Source organism: Leuciscus leuciscus (genome assembly GCF_965113295.1).
Source record: "Leuciscus leuciscus genome assembly, chromosome: 7".
In the NCBI taxonomy this organism is placed as follows: domain Eukaryota; kingdom Metazoa; phylum Chordata; class Actinopteri; order Cypriniformes; family Leuciscidae; genus Leuciscus; species Leuciscus leuciscus.
This window is the reverse complement of record NC_138731.1, coordinates 43,068,878-43,087,605: the sequence shown is the minus strand read 5'-3', so window position 1 is coordinate 43,087,605 and position 18,728 is coordinate 43,068,878. Positions and strand designations below refer to the sequence as shown.

At 37.4% G+C, this 18,728-nt stretch overlaps 1 protein-coding gene and 1 long non-coding RNA gene across 3 annotated transcripts in view; one reads left to right on the top strand and one right to left on the bottom strand.

Annotated features, from left to right (window-relative positions):
* tanc1b (tetratricopeptide repeat, ankyrin repeat and coiled-coil containing 1b) overlaps positions 1–18,728 on the top strand; it is a 196,495-nt gene that overhangs the window by 118,346 nt on the left and 59,421 nt on the right. Inside the window, exons 8-10 of the mRNA XM_082174598.1 lie at positions 2,811–2,930; positions 7,742–8,023; positions 8,820–8,971. Coding sequence (XP_082030724.1) covers positions 2,811–2,930; positions 7,742–8,023; positions 8,820–8,971 — 554 coding nt within the window. The remainder of the gene's footprint in view (positions 1–2,810; positions 2,931–7,741; positions 8,024–8,819; positions 8,972–18,728) is intronic.
* On the bottom strand, positions 10,381–16,848 carry LOC309502427. 2 transcript variants are annotated; one of them, XR_014207267.1, is made up of 5 exons: positions 16,025–16,848; positions 14,990–15,994; positions 12,834–14,776; positions 10,790–12,643; positions 10,381–10,483 (listed from the first exon to the last, which is right to left on the bottom strand). It is a non-coding gene; the product is annotated as an uncharacterized lncRNA (long non-coding RNA). The 2 variants fall into 2 exon arrangements; XR_014207266.1 differs by having other exon boundaries at positions 14,990–16,848.

Sequence of the window (18,728 nt, the reverse complement as noted above, 5' to 3'; positions counted from 1 at the left end):
TCCATTGAAGTCCATTTGGAGAAAAATCCTGGAATATTTTCCTCAAAAAACGTAATTTCTATATGACTGAAGAAAGAAAGACATGGACATCTTGGATGACATGGGGGTGTGAAAGTTAACTACTCCTTTAATATAGCATCTCAATGCCAAAACAGTGAAGAGCATGCAAGGCTGAACACCTCACGCACATCTGCATAGGATCAGTTTATGAACCGTACGTTGTAAAACTCTGACTCGTGAATTTCAATTAGGTGACATGACTGGGCAGTCTAGGGACATTACCTAGCAATGTGAGATAATTAATATTCATGAGCCCATTATTCACCATATACCAGCCAGAACACCCTGGTACATCTTACATCTTAGTGACTGCCTAATGAATCTCTACCAACCTGTTCTCTAACACCCTAGCAACACCTTAGCAACCTGATAGAACACTCAAGCAACTGCCTAGCAACCACTGAGAACACCTTGATAATCATCTTCTTCCCTTTAAACTACAATGAAAAAATGTGGTGTAGGATTTACTCAGAAATTGCTAGTAAATTTCACAAACAATTGCAAAGAAATGGCTACTCTCTGCCGTCTCGGACGACGACATGTTTTCCTGTCGGCCACCGTAACTTCTGTTGGTTGCATTTCGCAACCTCACCACTAAATGCTGCTAAAAATTACACAGTGCACCTTTAAGTAAAATTAACAAAGAAAATAAGTAACTTTAACTTGGCTATTTAAAGTTTGTTGAGTAATTTCTACTTAGTTGAAGTTTACTTTGCAATGCTCTGTTTCAAGTAAAGAACATCTATGTAAACAATACAGTAGATATTATGTAGAAAACATATAATAACAGTACCACCTGAACACAGAGACCTCAATATTTGGTACACAGTACACAATAACAATAATATTCAACGGACATTTGTGAGCTCCAGATGTCACAAAACATTAAGTTACTAAACCTAACAACAAAAGCAATGATAAACGGTGTAAATACATCTGGAAAACAGTGAACAATACAACCTTATGAAGTGCATGATGGGAACACCAGTATCAGAAAGTAGAGTGGGTTTTACTCAATTTTATAATGTTGATATTTACACTTTAATTTCTACAAGCTGAAATTGAGTACTAATATAGAATTAAAAACGTGTTTATGCAGGTTGAAATTTTCATTGCAATTTTTTTTTGTACTATTGACCACAGAATATTTTTTGTTATGAGCGATGCTGTTTAAAGCTGAAAGGGGCGCAGCTGATTTTCACTGTCTCCACACCTCCCTCCGTCACCCGTCTCCTCAGTGACGGCTCCCTCCTCTCTTCATTCAGTTCTTCGCCTGTTTTATTAGCTTTCTTTCTCTTTCTTCAGGAGGATCATAGATTATTTCTCCCCCGGCTGCCCGCTTCAAACTGTAATCAGCCGCTCTGTAGGAGAGATAGAGAGAGAGAGAGAGAGAGAGAGACCTCCTCTGTTTCATCCCTCTCCGGTTTTCATTTGGATTGCGGAGCGGAGAGCTGCGGCAGGGATTTTTCTCTGATGCTTTGTGGATGCGTTGAGGGATGCAGTGAAGCCGTTCACCAGTTGAATGCGGTGTGTGTGAACATGGAGGTGTCCTGAGGAGAGAGAGAGAGATAGAGAGAGAGGTTTGCGGGGCTGCGTCTGTCTGTGCCTGAAGAACGAGTCCGCATGCACCTCAGTCTGTGAGTACCGAGAGCTTCGGTGGAAAGTAGTCTCAGAGCAAACAGGTTGCTGGTGCTTTAGTTTCAGACGGGGATGCATGGATGCACATTAGAGGCCGTACACTGAAATAACACGTTTCTTTCACACGTTTGAAGAACGTGAAATATTGCACAATTTCACTTTTGCATTGAGTTGTCTCTCTTTTTCAGAACAATTCTTTTAAACGGGTTATAACTCTGATTGTTTAGTCTGTGTGTGTGTGTGTGTGTGTGTGTTTGCTCAGTGACCTGGTTCTGTTCGCCCATTCATTCTTTACAGTGTTTATTATAGTCGCTGCTCGTGATTTGCATTCAGGATGATGTCATCTCTCTCTCTGCACAGGTCCTCGTTTATGTCAGACAGGTCATTGCCAATGTTGCGGTCAGCGACCTTTAACCCAGCGACCTTTAACCCGTCAGTTTGTCTAATTCTTCTCCTCCAATGAGCGTGTTCACGTGCATGTTCTTAACCTGATTATGCTTAATGAGCCGACAATGCATTAACCCGTTTTCCTTTATCAGAGTAAGGTCATAAATAACTTAAGCATAAACCGATCAACACAGCCAGATCTCCCTGATTTCGCCGGCTTGTAAACGCATTAACCCGTCTTCCGTCGGCTTATTTGAAGTGCTCGTGAGTGATACGTGACAGGAAAGTGTCCTTACTGCGGATTTAAGTGCATCCAGACAGAGCGAGTGTTTCACAGTAAGGGAGGAGGACATATATCGCCAACTCCGACTCGAGAAATGATCGAAATGTGTTCTCATCTCATGCAGAAGTGGTACAGTCAGAATATTGCATCTGGAACTGCAGGAGAGGGGAATATGAGTCTCCATCACGACTGACATGACACATGAAATACTCAGAGACAGATACACGAATGGTTAGGTTTTGATGTCACTACGGTGGAATAACCTGATTTATTAATAAAGTCTTGCATTTGCCGGGATATCGAATCGCATGTAAACCGGGACTACGGGTTAATTCAATAAGCTGATTTTTTGAAGTTATTATCAGTGTATTGGTCTGCATCTATACGTGCTTAATGTTGGATGGAGTGAAAACCTTTTGATTTTTGCAATTCTCTTTTTCAGCAACAAGCTCCACTAAGCTGGAGGATCTGAGCTATCTTGATGAACAGCGAAACACCCCCCTGCGCACGTCCATCCGCCTGCCCTGGCACAACACCGGGGGCAGAGCTACACACGACAAAGGTACAGTCACAATCACATCATGTGTGCTTGGTTTTTCTCTTTACTTCATTAAGAATGTCATGAACCTTATGAACATTTTCACCCCAAAATCAACAAGGTTTCATTAGTTAACATGAACTAATAATGAACTGCACTTCTACAGCATTTATTAATCTTTGTTTATCTTCATTTCAACATTTACTAATGCATTATTAAATTATCAAAATTTTGTATTTGTTAATATTAGGTAATGCACTGTGAACTAAGATGAACAAACAACGAACAGCTGTATTTTTATTAACTAATGTTAATAAAGATGAACAAATACAGTCACAAATGTGTTGCTCATGGTTAGTCCATGTTAGTTAATACATTAACTAATGTTAATAATTGAAACCTTATTGTAAAGTGTTACCGAAAAAAGCGTAGCATTAAAAAAATTAAGCCCATTTTTAGGATAATTCCGTTTTTTCTGTCATAATTTGCATGACAATTATTCACATTTTCAATATATATTTATGGATCACGATTTGTTGTTCTGCCTTTATGCTGATTTTAAAGAAAGGTGTTTTTTTAGACGACACCTTATATATTGCACTTTATAAATAGTTTCAATTGTCATAAATAATTATTTGATTCTGATAAAACTTTTGTAATTAAAATGTAGATCATTTTTTAAATTAGCAGTTCAAAAATGCATGGATTGAGGTATACTAGCTAGTATGGCTGTCACTAACGATTATTTGGATAAATTGTTTTGACAATTAATCGAGTAATCAGTAAAAATGTGGTAATAAAAATAGACCTAAGCAAACAATAGCTTTTAAAATGACTTAAAAATACACATATAATAACAATGAGGCAATAATAATTGGTTCAAATAAAGTATCAAAAGAAAGTAATCATAAGGTTTTATTGAACAACATTGTTAAAAAGCATAATGTAATTTACATAATATAAACATAATATCTTATTTGGCATTGGTATCTGCCTTTTTCATGCTATGGTTGATATGACGATGGTCGATCAAAAATCGCCCGATAAATGTTTTGGTGTGTGTTTATTTATTTATTTATTTATTCATTGTGATAATTGTGAAATAAAATTTGACCCAAACATGTTCTTGACCGGATTGGAGATATTCACCCTGGTACAGTCTGAAACAGTTGGGTGCTCTTTTGATTTGTTTTTTTTTGTAAGAGCTTATATAATGTTTAGATTGAGACATTTCCGTATAGAGATCTGTTTACCCACTCAGGATTTGAATGTGAATAAGGAAACACTCTCCATACACTTCCTGTGGCGAAAAGAAGTGTTTTAAATAGTTAAGTCCATTAATAATGCAAGAGAACATCGTTAAATACATGTGTTTTTCCTCTCAGTCCGTCTGTTTGTCTCTTTCTCTTATATAAACGCTTGTGTACCCCGAGGGTCGAGCTAATGTGTGTTCTGCAGGAGCTGCTGCGTGCGTGTCAGTGTTGAGCTGCTATTCTGACCTTGTTGAATGTTCAAATGAATAATGAGATTCAATCAGCCAATGGCGGAGATTCATCAGCTCTGATCGGTGCAGGATTCACCTCAAGTGATTTGTAGTCCAGTTTCTACAGGGCATGTACAGTGTCAGCAGGTGTGTGAGGTGTTTTCGTGCAGGTGTCGGACTCCAAAAAGACTCAGTTTCATCTGAAATGCAGTGATGACTAGTGTTGTTTTTGGCGGCCTGTTTTAATTTTATTTTTAGTCTAGTCTTTGTGTCAAGCTGTCATTTTAGTTTTTATTAGTTTTAGTCACGTTCATACTCTTTTTAGTCTAGTCAAGTTTCAGTCGACTAAAAGTCTGAGCATTTTAGTCTTATTTTAGTCAGTGACTATTTTCGTCTAGTCTTAGTCGACGAAAACTGATGACATTTAGTCTAGTTTTAGTCAATGAAAATTGTATTTTAGTCTCTTTTTAGTACTGCAATTCTATTTAACCCAGTCAATATAGTACAAGTACCTAGTAGTATAGACATAACCAACATTTTCTTTTAGCCAAACCCATTTCTAACAAGGTTATCTTATTATATTATTGTTACCTTTATAGACTCAAGAATACATCCATTCCAGACACGGAAGACGCTCTGATTTGAATTTACAACATATTTATTTTACCAACCAAACATGTTAGAAGTACGTTACACACTTCTTTTTTCCAAATGTCGTTTATACGTTTTTCTCCCAAAGACGAACCCTGGCTGGCCGGCCATCGGTCCCTTTCTCTGCGTTTACGCTAACTCACCGCTGCTGCATCTTCTAAATAATGCCATGAGTGGGGCTTGAAGACCTGATGCAGCCCCTGAAGTGAGACAGGAAACAGAAATACTGCAAAATCTGTCAGCATCTCTGTCCCAAGTTGAGACACTCTCACACTGTACCCCTTCTTTTAATGCACCTTAGACACTACACATAACATACAAAAAAAAAAAAAAAGAAGAAAATTATATATATGTATGTAGTATAGTAGAAAATAGGGACTGAAGAGATGTGGGAGGAGGGTTATCTTATATTATAATATATTATCTTCTATTATTATCTTACTATCTAAAAATTGATTTGTCTATAGAGAGTGATGACAATCGTAATTGTTACATAGGAGAAAAGATAGAAATAAAAATAAAAATTGACTAATACAATGTTGGCAGTATGATGGTAGTGAGGAGTGGTGGTGGTGATGGTGATGAAGATGGTAATAAATAATAAATGGTTACTTTGCTTACGCATACACACACACACACACACACACACACACACACACACACACACACACACACACACACACACACACACACACACACACACACACACACACACACACACACACACACACACACACACACACACCTATACATTTACACACTTTTATTTCACTTCTGGAATTATGGAATTACTAAATTGTTCGTTACTGCACTATTTTGGTCTGTATGTCTGTCTGTTAAATAAATAAAAAAAAATTTTTTTAAAAAAGAAATACTGCAAAATAATAATAATAACGCGACTAAACGAGACGAAATAATGTAAGAACATTTCGTCTCGTCTCGTTTTGGTCAACGAAAATGAAGAGACATTTTAGCATATTTTTTATTTTGTAAACCACATTTAGTCTCGATTTTATTCGTCAACAATATTGCATTATACATTTTAATTATAGTCATCGTCACATGACCAGCATTTACGTTGCGTCTCGTTTTCGTCACGTGATAAAGGTTCGTTGACGAAAGCAACACTAGTGATGACATGCTTACATATACTCTGTATATTAAATATTGTACATGTCAGTATTTTTTGGAAGACTTATTTGAGCATGACCAGCAGCTTGAGCTGCACGATTAATCGTTAGAAGATCGTGATCTCGATTCAATCACCAAGATTCAAGAATCTTATTCCTTAATGACAACGATTCGACTCTGTGTTCAAACCTTTGACGAGCACGATCACAGCGAACATTCAAATCTGCGTTCGTGCTGCTACTGACCCAGAGAAATTTTGTATCTACTGTAGTGATCAAAATAGAGTAAATCACCTTTTGAAAGTAACTTGATGCTTCAGATAATGATTACATCGTTACACCAGTAGGTGGCGACAAGTGACTGTTAAAAATATATTTGTCATTGAATCATTCATCCAAGAGATTTGTTCAAAAACACTGATTTATCAAGTTATGAAACAATTAACCTTTTGTCAGAACCTCTAATAAAAGACGTTATTTTGTTTAGTTGTCTATTCCTTATCGTGGGAGAATCGTGATCTCAATTTATCCAGAATCTTGCAGCTCTACCAGCATCATATATATTTTTTTTCTTTATTATTTTATTTTGTTTTGTTTTATTTACTTGTTTTTACTGCACAGGCTTGTTATCAGGCTGTCTATGATAATTTTTTTTCTTTCTGGTGCATTTTAAGATTTCACATGAACTCTGAGATGTTTTTCTGAACTTCTGAAAAATATTCTTGTTTGAAAGAAAGAATCATCAGTGTGATCATAATATGACAATGGCCAGAGCTTCATGTTCTTCTAGAAGTTACTTAAGTGGAGTGTTCTACAAAGTAAAGTGGCCAGTAATCTGCCGTAATGTAAATAACACACAATTATCTTTATTAAAAGTATTAATTATCTTACTAGTGCTGATGGCGCTCTCTCTCCCATTGCGGTCTTTGATATTGAAATTAGCTGATGATAAATAAAACGCAGCTCATGTCTGCTACTTCCATTGACTTGAACTCCGTTAAATATGCATATTGCACAGGAATTGAAGATCGTATTTATATTCGTTTTGCGGAGACACATTTATGTGGCCAAGTGTAAATGTTACTCGGAGAGCTTCGCTACTTAATAGCAACTCAAACGGCCTTACCAAGCACTTGACATCTTTATTTTATGTCAAAGGTGCCCTAATGATTGAGAAACACAATGATAAAAGTTCATATATGACACTAATGTGACGCATCAACACAAACAGTTTATGGTTTACTGCCACTGGCTGAGTATTCACACAAACAGCTACTAAAAGTGATGAAAGTTCATAATTTAATGTCACATTGCTATATTATGTGATCATTGTGTTCTTATATATTTTGTATCATGCACAATAAAAACTCACCCAGGGGCGACATTGAGGGTTTTTTAACATTAGCTGCAGGAAAATAGCTTTTTATGAAGTGTTATCCTTCCTTCTAAGGTCTAGTCAGTGGCAGACTAGCATAGGACATGAAGATAAAGCCTAAACTAAGACAAACCACAACCCCTGATTGCCTGATTTGTTTGCATATGATTAAACCTGTGTGTTGTGTGTTTTGCAGCTTGCTTTGCTCCGTACAAGCCCACTGACATCATGCTCAAGCCGCTGCTGTTCGAGGTTCCCAGCATCACCACTGACTCCGTGTTCGTGGGCCGCGATTGGCTGTTCCAGCAGCTCGAGGATGACCTGAGGCCCAGCGAATCAGGCGAGAGCTCCGGGTCCATCCTCGTAGGCAACGTGGGCTTCGGCAAAACCGCCGTCATCTCCCGCCTGGTGGCCCTCAGTTGCCATGGCGGCCGCATGCGACAGATCGCATCCAACAGCCCGAGCGCATCTCCGAAAAGTGAGTCCTGAACATTGATTCACAACACACATGCTCACAAGGCCTGAGTCTGGATAGAGCAGCAATGCATTGTTCATGAAATGCACGGAGACCATTCTTACATAAATTGTTGCATTGAATTAAATGAGACGGTTTACATAAGAATGGTTTTATGAACAAATGTTCAGCCTTCTTATGCATTCACTACCTTCAAACTATGAAGTTGAAATGTTTGGGGTTGGTAAGATTTTTTTATATTTTTGAAAGAAGTTTCTCCTGCAGTAAAAACAGAAATATTGTGAAATATTATTATGATTTAAAATAACTGTTTTCTATGTGAATATATATTTTGAAATGTAATTTATTCCTGTGATCAAAGCTGAATTTTCAGCATCATTACTCCAGTCTTCAGTGTCACATGATCCTTCAGAAATCATTCTAATATGCTGATTTGCTGCTCGAGGTTATTATCAGTGTTGAAAACAGTTTTGTTGATGAATAGAAATAAAAAAAATTTTTTTTTAAATCTTTTGTAACATTATAAATGTCTTAACTGTAACTTTTGATCAATTTAATGTGCCCTTGCAGAATAAAATATTAATTTCTTAAAAAACATTATTGACCATTGAAACTTAGTGTATTTCAATCTCAACTTAACAATCATAACAATTCTATTAACACATAATTCTTGTGTTTACACAGACTTTTTAAATGCAAGAAACAATAAATTATGGTGTTTGTGTATTGATGTTTGACTCTTAGTCTTAGCAGAATAACAACAGCTGGTGATGTTTGTGCTCATGTGGATATTGTCCAGGTGGGGAGCCGAGTTCAGATCTGCCTATGAGTCAACCGCCTCAGCCGACCCCCCCGCCCAGCGCCACCAACACCCTGCGCACCAGCAGCTGTCCCAGCACACCTGAGCTCCAGCGGCGCCGCGAGGAGGCCGTCAGACGACTGGCTGCAAAGGTACTCGCACATAAACCTTTTCATCAGGAACGACATTCAAACTGGCTTTGCTCACATAAGCATCATAACTCCATTTGTAGGACTTGAATAGTCATGACATGTTTGTGATTATCTTGCTGGTAACAAAATTAATCAGCATTGTGAATTATAATAAATGTAATGCACTTTTTTGGCCATTTATTAGACTCATTTCACAATCCTTAATTGTTTTGTGACTCATGAGCATGAGAGTGTTTTAATGGGATCTCATTTAAACTAAAAAGCAGTGTTTGATTTCGTAAGTTTGATCAATTTTTTTAACTCTACATTTGTGCAGTAATATTATCTTTAAAGATCATTTTCATTCATGGAGATAACATGGAAAATGTGCCAGGCTTTATTGGAGGATTTCTGTCACCTGGTAGCCTGGTTAAAACCAGACCATTCTCAGTAGTAACTGAGTTATGGTCTGGCAAAGCTTCATTAATAACTCATTTCCAAAGGGGCGTCACCAACGGACGTCGCTCAAATGCCTCTGGGCGCAATTGGATAGACCTAAAACCAATCAGAGCGATCGTCATCGTGTAAAGCCATATGCTGCGTCCCTAAGTTACACTTCGCCATAAAAGTATGTACTCTTTTTGTGAAGAAAATGTATTTACTTTTGAATGTGTTGCAAAAAAGTAGGCAAGCTTTGGGACATACTACTTCGTCATCTTTATCGGACGGATCTGTCGCGTGCGTCCCGTCACGTAAACTGTCCTGTCAATCATCTTGTCACAGTTAAAATCCTCTATTAAATCTAATTTCATTTCCTACCGTTTCGGAGAGAAATGTAGAAGCACGTTCATCTGCCAGTGGGTCTTTCATGGAGACTGTCCTCATGTGTTTGCAATTTGAATATAATAATGCATTTAAAAGTTGGTGCGCTTCACCAACGGACTTCGCTCAAATGCCTCTGGGCGCAATTGGATCGACCTAAAACCAATCAGAGCGATCGTCATCGTGTAAAGCCCGCCTCAACGTTTCTGATTGGTGCCGCGATTTCGACGGATTAGAAATGGGCTTGAATGAGCTCTTTGCCAGACTACTTGCAGAGCAAATCTAAATTTGCCAGAAGTTTGTCTGGGTTTTCCCACGCTAGTCACCTGGTGGAAAACAAACACTTTTAACTATAAAATTACATGAAATTACCACTATAACCAGTAGATGGCTGCAGAGGATCATTCATATTAGCTTATTCGCCATTTCCTTCTTTTTGCGTGTTTTGCTTTTTGGATTTATTTTCTTTATTATATTGATTCATTTCAGGGAATCGGTTCAGAATTTCCCGTATTAATGAATTGATTTCATCAGAACTCTGATTAAATGATTAATTTGCATCTTCATTCACTCTGTTTGGCATTTTTTGTATATTGAAATGTTTAAGTAATACTGCTATCTGTTTTATTATATTGGTACATATAACAGAACATTATTAAAGATCATACTTCAATGCGTTCATTTAGTGAAAAACAGTTATTTGACTCTTACCTAGATCTTGGCCTAGTGGTTAGGGAGTGGTACTGGTAACCCAAAGGTTGCTGGTTCGATTCCAGAGCCGGTGGGAAATGACTGAGGTGCCCATGAGCAAGGCACCTAACCCCTAATCGCTCCCCGGGCGCCACACAAGGCTGCCCGCTGCTCTGGGTGTGTGTATCCACGTTTGCAGTGTTGTGTGTTAACTACTCACTACTCTGCTCCTAATGTGTGTGCATTAACTTGGATGGGTTAAATGCAGAGGTCAAATTCCAAGTATGGGTTACCATACTTGGCCGTCACTTTCACTTTCACTTTCACTTTCATCTGTAACAACCACTCCATAATTTCATTTTCTGTTAGAAAATGAGCTGTATGCTGAGAGAATGTTGGCTGACGCTCGTGTTTCAGGACTAATGCATACATATTTACCCGCATCAACCAAAACAAAGCTTGAAATCCAGTCCATGTTGATTTGACACATTCCAGCATTGATTGTTGATTAGTATATAAACTGTGGTCATTAGACAGAATCCTCCCAGAGGAGCAACTAAGCCGTATCTTTTAGCTTCGTGTATGTATAGAACGCTTCACACAGGTGTGTATTGAAGTGGGCGGCTCATTCGCTGGATCTCTCAGCTGCGGTCCTAATGAAACCACACAGGTGTGCTGGAGCCGAATCACAGGTGCAGGGTCACGACCTCTGCCTGATCTACAGTGCTGACAGCGTCTAATGTAAGACGTGCGTGTCACGATTGATGAGCTAGTTTATTAATCAGCGAACATGTTGATTATCTTTTTATTTACATTGTGCCTATTGAAGAATGTTTGCCGGGGGTCAAAATTAATTAATCAAATTTGACATCAATGGATATTGTTTTGTTCAAAATTTTTGTCCTTCCTTGACATTAATGACAGCAGATGGAATTTAATATCTTTGAGAGCCTCTCAAAGAGAACAAGCACATCCATCTACTATACTATAATGAAATATGTGCATAGAATATATTTAATTTAATCAAAATACTTTCATCTGTACATTTATATGGCCTTCAATGGCTAAAATGCTTTTTTATGTCAAGTCAAATTTGTCTAGCACTATTCAGAACACACATTGCTTCAAAGTAGCTTTACAGAAAATCATAAAGTTAATGTTTATAATATTTTAATATCTTCATGCCTCATTTAGTAGATTAGAGCTGTGTGATGATATAGTTGCATTTTGTGATGATACAAGCAGTTGAGATTTGCTGTATGAGTATATATCACTTTACAGGAGTATACTGTATGTATGCGGAAAAAGTTGGACATACTTATTATTAGGGCTGGGCAAAAAATATAGATTTCTCGATTTTAATCAATTCTCATTTTTACAAAACGATATCGATTCTTAAATCCCAAGAATCGATTAGTCATCCTGTTTTCAGTTGATGAATGAATGGAACATTGTAGCGCATCCCATCCAATGAATCACAATAATCTTTGTGCTTTGTTATTATTGATATGAAACAAAGTCTCTTTTTCTTACGAAACTCAAAAACATAATTACCGTTTTGTCGCTGTGGCGTGAGATCGCTCTGGCTCTGAGGTCAGTTCAAGAGAAGCACATGATCTTCTCTTCCGCCTTAATAATACCAGTTACTGCGCGAAATAAACATGAATGAGCATCTGAAAGTGTGTTAAAAGATAGAGTACAACTAATCGAAGTCCGTATCATGTGACATGGAATCGCTCAATCAGTGTTTCAGCCGTGGAAAGACGTTAGTAATCAATGTCATGTAACGTCACATTTACCTCAGAAAAACATATCCAGTGACCATAAACTTGTTAGTCAGCTAGAAAAATTAATTCTAGAGAGGAGCATTTTGTTAAATATATGCACCATATTACATATTCATTATCATTTTTAAGGTTCTTCAATATTTAATGCATGTTTGAATAAATCTGGAAAGTTTTTTATGACAGCCACCATTTAAATGTTTATATAATTTCATATAATTGAATTATTATAAAAATAAATAAAAGTGTATTTTAAGTGTTTGTATACAAATCAGTTAATTTTTACCTTCAATATTATAATAGGCTAATGAAGCCTTTAGGCTGCAACTGACTCCCATAGTTTACAATAATAGTTAAGAGATTTGTTTTCCTTGAGAATATTTGCAATGTATTGTACCTGATATTTGGGGATATTTGGGGATATTTAATTGAATTAATCAATCAACAATACTATTGATCAGCATTACCAAACGTGGACGTTTTCCACTAGAAACAAACATTGATGTATTATTTTAATTGAATACTGTGAAGCTGCTTTGATACAATCTGTATTGTGAAAAGCGCTATATAAATAAACTTGACTTGACTTGATATCCAAAATAATCAATATTGAATCAAATCGAAATCTAATCGAATTGCAAGCTTGTCAATCGAAATCGAATCAAATTGTGAAATTTGTGTCAATACCCAGCCCTACTTATTATATGCAACTTTATAGTTTTTGCCTGCAGAATTGTTTAGTTACGTCACTTACTGGACCGTATTAACCAGCCAAACGTTCACCGATTGGTTTGTTTGCTGTGAATATGCATGCAAACTATGACAAATGCTCACTTGCTGTTGAAATTGTAAGCATTTCCATTGTTTTTCAAAATGAAAATGCTTACATTATATCAATATAACTGTAAAATGTAAGTTATGTACTTGCTAAAACATCTTAAGCAATCACTTTGCGCACACTGACCACTTAAATCTATATTCCTGTGACCTTCTTTCAGGCATTTAATATAATGTGCTCTTATGCTTTAGACAGTTTGTGCAGAACACTTTATATCCCCCCCGCAGCGGCTCATTCTGTGTTCTCAGATGATTTCAGATGTGTTTTGTTCATAGAAATGGGTTTTATGCAACTGCAAAGTCGTGTCACCGATGTAGTTTCTCTCTCGCACAACGCATGGACCAGACGAATAGAACATTAAATGTATTATATTTTCATTTAGTTGTAGTTTTTCGCTTCCGGGTGGATTTTTGAGATGCATCTCTTTGCAGACGATGCTTGTGTTGATGCAGACTCATGAAGAGCACATGCGGTTGTGCAGTAATGTTGCTAATGGACTGTGATGAATTTGTGGTGATGTCACAGTTTCCACCGCAGACGTTTTAATGGAGGACCCGCGCGATCAGTGTGATGATGTATTTCCCCTCAGACTGACATGTTAGTGGTGGAGGATGCAGGGGTGGGCGAAATGGCAAAAATATCATATCACATTTTTTTTCAGGACAGGATCACAATCCATGATCATATAAAAAAAAAAGAATTATTGTTGGTTTAAGACTGTTTATCTCAAACTAATATCTCTATTTTAAATTTGCCTTACAAGATCACAAAACATAAAAGAAAAAAGAATGGCTGACCATTAGAGCTGTCACTTTTTATTCAATATTCGAATATGCATTCGAACATGACGTGAAATATCCGAAATCGAACTATAAATAAACTATCCGGTTTTTAAAGTGCCATGTTTTGCGCATTTTTTACAGTCAATGATTAGACCGTTTGTTTTTTATTTTATTGTTTGCCATCTCATCCAGTAGCGGCCGCTCTAAACATATTGTTCAAGCGATCAAGCGAATAATAGCCAATAGCCAGCTTGTTTTGAAAATGGAAGATAACGACAAGACTAAAGAGACTGCGCTGTAATTCCTGCCTATTACACACACACACACACACACACACACACACGACCCACAGAAAAGACGCGTGTCAGTATCGAGTTCTCTTTCGGGCTGAACAAACCATAACACACACATTATGCCAAATGTCCATTTTTGACAAGTGTCCTCATAAGAGCAGTCTTAAATTATTTAAATAAAGTCTTAAATGAACGTAGAGATTTGTGAGAAAATGGGACGCGTGTCAGATCGCGTCTCTATCAGCAGCGGCTGGTCTTAAAGTGTCATTAATGTTAATAAAAGAACAAAGGTAAGAGAGTAAATTACTCACTCAGACCCGGCGCCAGGAGGATTATTATACCGGTGGCCTAATAATCAATGCAATCCGTTATCTTTTAACACATCTCCGGCGAACAGCTTCTTCACGCAAAAGAAGAACTCTTCATGAAGTGCAGTGAAATTCAGCGACCAAGTGGCGTTTCCTGATGGATCGAGGTTGTTCGTTAACTTCATTTTACATTTTACTCGTAGATATTCGAATATATTGCTTGATATTTGATATCCGTTCGAATTAGATTTTTCTCAAAAGTGACTGACCATTTAGGCCAAAATAGGGGCGTGCCAACATTTTATTTTACTTTATTTTACTTACATTTTACATTTACATTTATTCATTTAGCTGACGCTTTTATACAAAGCGACTTACAATTGCTATATATGTCAGAGGTCGTACGCCTCTGGAGCAATTAGGGGTTAAGTGTCTTGCTCAGGGACACATTGGTGTCTCACAGTGGATTCGAACCCGGGTCTCTCACACCAAAGGCATGTGTCTTATCCACTGCGCCACTACCACCCCTGATACTTCATCATCATATCTTTGTTATTAAATATTAGAACAAAGATGCAAGTTACAAATATGATGCAAATTAAATAAACAGTGTTTTAAATGTTTCAGCTACAGTAGGTCTGTTTAACAGGAGCATTCATGTAAGAAATTGAAAAAATTAGCACTGCATAGTCTTCACTGTATTAATTAAATATGCACTGATTCTTATTAAAGCGACACAAGTTAATCAGTCAAGAGCATCAACAAAAGAATCAACAATTTTTGATCAATTGAATGCATCCTCGCTGAATACGAGTATAATTTCTCTGAAATGTGTGTGAAAATACTGTGTCCTGCAGTGTAAACGCAGTCTCAGATTCCTCATTAGAGCTCGCTGTGGGGAACGAGAGAATCCCAGTCCTGTGTTTCTCAGGATGCGTGTTGCTTCAGTATGTCTGATTCTGCTTTTGAAGTTCATAGAGGAGGGGACTGGAGCGATGCCAGCGCTGTTGTCTGGAACGGCGTGTTTCAGCCTTTTGAAATGCAGAGGACTGAAGTTGAGATGGCGTGAACCCGAAGACCCTCTTTATTTTTCTCAGTGTTGCTGAACTCAGTGGCTTCTGAAGTCCTGATCTCTGCATTCACGCTCTGAATACATAAACTACAGTAGTACCAGTTCAGTGACCTCCTCCTCCTCTAGATTAATTCAGATTCTGGATTCTGGATTGTTTTGTGTTACATTCTTCATGCAGATATAATGTCAAGGACTTTTGTTTTTAATAAGACTAAAATAACAGATAATAATATATTTAAGCTGTTAAAATATATATTATTGTTAATTTTCATGCAATAATAAAAACATGAAGTTTGTACAAACACACAAACTTGAACCAAGCGTTTAGACCCTCAATTTATTAATTAGTTAGTTAGGGTTATTTATTTATTTTAGTCTGTAAAAGCATCCAATTAAAAACTGACAATTAAGCAAACCAGTTTTTTGTGTATTTTCACTTTGCAAATTTACAGGTTCTTCCCCAAATTTAAACTATTATACTGAACAATATTTAAAGTAGATGCAACATGTACAGTAATATCAATTTGATGGATCTGTGTCATCACAGCTTGTGTGTTTTCTAAAGCTAAACCTAAGCATTATTTTAGAGAGACACTGACAGACAAGACTCTTTCATTGCGGTTTTCTTTAGACTTGAGATTCTCGAGTGTCATCAGAGTCTCTGATGTGTTTTCATGGAATATTGCATTGAATCTCTCCGAGGCTTGAAACGCAGTGCTTTGGGTTCTGCTGCGTCTCGGTACATCTCCGTCTTAATAGGGCGAGCTGTCCTCTGTCAAACACAATGTGAGCTAAATGAAATATCAACCGTGTTTCCCGGGGGACCTGCCGTCCCTCGAGTGTTACCATGGCAACAGGTTAGCAAGGGTGGTCATTTGGTCGCATTTAAAGAGAATTGCACCCATGTGGGCGCCGAGACTCGGGGACCGACGGCAAACGCGCGGCAGACAGCGGCAAATTACGTATTCACAGATAAGACAAAAGCACTTAATTAGAGGCTCATCGCTAATCGGTTTCCAGTGTTATGCTACATTTTTAACAAATGATTGTGTGGAATTTTGCACAAGAAATTGTGTGTATTCCAATCAATCCCTGCATGCATCAGTCACACAAGCGCAGGCTGATTCATTTTTAGCTCTTTACATTAGTTTGTTGCCTGATTAATTCACATATTTACAGTTGGTGCTGTGTGGATGGAGAATTGATTAACGTTATCTTTTTAAAACCTTTTTAATTCCCGTTTTCAATTATACACACAGGAGGTGAATCTACACACACACAGTTTTGACTTTCAACATATTCTGCCTCAAAAATGTCATCTGCATTATATTGTATTATATTATACTATACTTATATGTGTATATATATATATATATATATATATATATATATACACACACACATATATCAATTCACTCCAAGCAGAATCAGTATTTTAAAGGGGTGGTATAATGCCCTTTTCACAAGATGTAAAATAAGTCTCTGATGTCCCCAGAGTGTGTATGTGAAGTTTTAGCTCAAAATACCCCACAGATATTTTTATATAGCATGTTAAAATTGTCAATTTTTGAGAGTGAGCAAAAACGCACTGTTTTGTGTCTGTCCCTTTAAATGCAAATGAGCTGCTGCTCCCGGCACAGGGGGCGGAGCTACAACAGCTTGCACTCACACAGACATGCACTGAAAATTTCTAAAACTTTTAGCCTTTTTTGTTCAAACCGGATTCAGACAATGATGGAGAGACTCAAGAAGAAGTGACAACATGTAGAAGCAACAGGACGTTTCTGAATGATTAGTTGATGAGTTTATGAAGCTGATGTGTAGTTATCTTCTAGTCATTGATTAGCATATTCAGTCATGATAATCTATAAATCACGTTCCCGGGGGCGGGGTTTATGTCAATTGTAGGGTTGGTGATGTCACTAACCCGGGAGGAATGTGGTGTAGTCTCTACCAGCCGTTTGTTGTAGTCCTTAAAAAGCTATTTCTTTAAAAGCAAATATCTCCCTTTGCTTTGAACTTTGAGCGTTGTAACTTTGCAGATGTTGTTTATGCTCAAACAGCAACATTACACACTAACTAAAGTAAAAAAAGCGAAATCATAATCAACCACCCCTTTAACGTTTCTGTTCATGCGTTTTGTTCGGTAACATTTCTATTCTGAATACGGTTTGATTACAGAAAATACCGGTTAATAATGTTATAATTTTAAATTTTTTTTTTCAATTGAACTTTATACTAGAGCTTGTGACTAAACCTTGTAACTCTAGTGGATCCTTAAACTAGTCTTTAAATAAGTACAGTGTTTTCTTAAAAAAAAAAAAAAAAATATAATATAACAACACACGCAAGTGTCGGATGATACATTAAGCCACAATACTAACTTTGACAACAAGGTGTTTAATCATTTAAAAATATATTTTTAATACATTTCCTGAATAGTGGCGGAAACAAATAATTGTACAAATACTCAATTTTCGCTGGTTTCAAAACATGCACCTGGATATAACCTGCCATGGCACCATATCCTCGGATAAACACCTGCGATCCAACAGCTAATGCGCACGCATTTCACTCATGTTGGAGACGTCAACATCACGTTTGCATTAGTCTCGTGTAGCCAGTTCAGAAGCTCTGGAGTCTATAGCAGCTTTCATTGGCCAAGGACATTAAATTAGCCATCTGACTGACATGTAAAGCAACCAATCACAGTTCGTTTTGTTCCGCGTCATGTATCATTTAGGTATGTTTACCACAGGCTTTATTTTACTCATAAATTGAAAAACCTCATTATAAAAACACAATAGAAAAATCTCCAAGAAACCAGTGGCGAATTAGACTTCCGGACTGGCGTCAAACATGCACTCTATACAGTTCTGCTCATGGTTTAGTTGCTGCTTAGTGTCTCAAACCAAAGATTTCTTTTGCTGTCTAAATCCGATGTGATGATTGTCTAATCAGCTTGTCGAAGGGTCGAGGGAAAGGCACAGCAATCAAGAGATTGAGCCTGTTAATGTGCGCTCTGAAACCAGCGCTTTGAAGTGTTCAGCGAAAGTGAGCGAGTTAATGGTCCCTCCACCTGAAGGAGCTTTAGATTGATGCTCTTTTCCCAGACCTCATCTCAGGGTGAAGACCGTGCCGTTCCTATTAACCCCAACTGTCCAAATGGGAAATATCCCCATCTGTCAA